General features: G+C 27.3%; 1 protein-coding gene across 1 annotated transcript; it reads left to right on the top strand.

The window, feature by feature from the left end:
- Positions 1-273: 273 nt before the first annotated feature.
- LOC105461464 (venom allergen 3-like) lies at positions 274-1,485 on the top strand (the record flags this gene model as incomplete). Its single annotated transcript, XM_011707959.1, has 3 exons — positions 274-355; positions 441-573; positions 841-1,485. Coding segments are annotated over 3 exons (390 nt in total), but the record flags the coding sequence as incomplete, so codon positions are not given.
- Positions 1,486-1,788: the final 303 nt, after the last annotated feature.

Below are 1,788 nucleotides of genomic sequence, written 5' to 3'. Positions count from 1 at the left end.
AAAGACCACAAATTTCAAAATTTTAGATGTATCAAATATGTCTTCATTCAAAGCTGATCACTGATCACGCCTTTGATTATTAAAGTAAATAAAAATTGAACAAAAGTATCTTATAGTAGAGAGTTTGCCCTGTAAAATCATTTTTTGATCTATTTTTAAATTATTCTCTGAATAACTAAAGTTTAAAAATGGGCAAAAATTTACTGAGAAAAAGTGATTCCCTAATTTTTTGGATCAGTGTATTTGCATACATGTGCATATATTCTTTTATAGATCTGGGATAACGAATTAGAGGATATTGCACAAAGATGGGCCATTCAATGCAATTTTAGTCATGATAAATGCAGAGATGTAGGTAAGTCCCAATTTATACATATGTTAATAATCGTAAACTATATGTAGCTGATTCATTTGTTAGCAAACAATGTATGCCATTGCAGACAGATTTATAGTTGGTCAGAACATAGCCAAGGGATACTCTTCGGACGAAGACACATCTTTTATAGATAGTATGATTCAAATGTGGTACGATGAAGTAGCTGACTTTGACAAAAATAAGGTTGAAAAATATGAGTAAGTATTATTCCAATATTGAATGTTCTAATTACACATAGATATTTTAAATATATATTAACAAATATACTAATAAATTAATTCTTTAGATTGCAATAGACTTTTACATATAAAGATATTTATGCATTATAAATAAATGTAAAAAATAATTGCGTGTAAATAGTGTTAAAAATAGTATGATATATCACAAGAGTCTCAATTAAAATATCTCTACTCGTAGATTTATGACACATTTTTTAATGTGTTTATAAAATAATTTATTTGCAGATTTGATTCGAATACAGGCCATTATACTCAAATGGTCTGGGCTGAAACAACAAAAGTCGGTTGCGGACTAATAACGTATAAGGAATCAAATGACTGGATTTCGATATACCTAGTTTGTAATTATGGTCCAAGTGGAAATTGGATCGGTGAGAAAATATATGAAGTTAAAAAATAAATCCAATTGATAGATTAAAGATTTAAGAAGTAGTAAGACAAAAGAAAATAGAAAAACAAATAAAAAGCTGTAATGTCTTATTGGTAAAAATAGTTAAAAGACAGTTGCCAAAATAATATTCCTATCCAAAAAAAGTGCATGTAAAGTCGATTACTCGCATTTCTCGAAATTTATTGTTGTCACTTTTCCGCAGTACGATTGGTTGTCTTGCTGCGCTTATTTTGTGTAAGCAGCTATCATTGCATTTTGACAGTTGTGTGTATTGAGATTAATGTGTAATTGTAAATTATAGTAAGAAGTGTTAAATAGCGCACGAAGCGCGCACCTGTAGTGCTAGTAATATAAAAGAAATATTGTTTTTAATATTGTTCAATATCAAATTTTTCTTCAAATTTTCCTTGTTAAAAATGGTTTTCCAACATTGGACGAAAAATGTCAATATACTAATGTAATTTTTCTATTCTAATGTATTATATCTAGAAATAAAAATAACCAATGATTATAAATATAATGATGAATTTATTTTAACCTTATAAAGATTGACTTTAATATGCAATTACATGCATGTGCAGTATAAGGAAATAATTTTTTTGTATTAATTTTATTATTCTGTGCGAAAGTACGAAATTAAAATAAAAATCAAAAAATTAATATGTTAAAATATGTTCAACGTGGCGTTAAATCTTTCATATATAGATGTTTGATCACTGCACAAAACTCGTTTTTTTTCCATTTTGCAAAAAATACAAAGGTTGTTCGCTTTAATCATCTAC

Source organism: Wasmannia auropunctata, unplaced genomic scaffold, assembly GCF_000956235.1.
Source record: "Wasmannia auropunctata unplaced genomic scaffold, wasmannia.A_1.0 LD287248.1, whole genome shotgun sequence".
NCBI classification, from domain to species: domain Eukaryota; kingdom Metazoa; phylum Arthropoda; class Insecta; order Hymenoptera; family Formicidae; genus Wasmannia; species Wasmannia auropunctata.
Note: the sequence above shows the minus strand (reverse complement) of the source record. Positions and strands in the feature narration are given on the sequence as shown.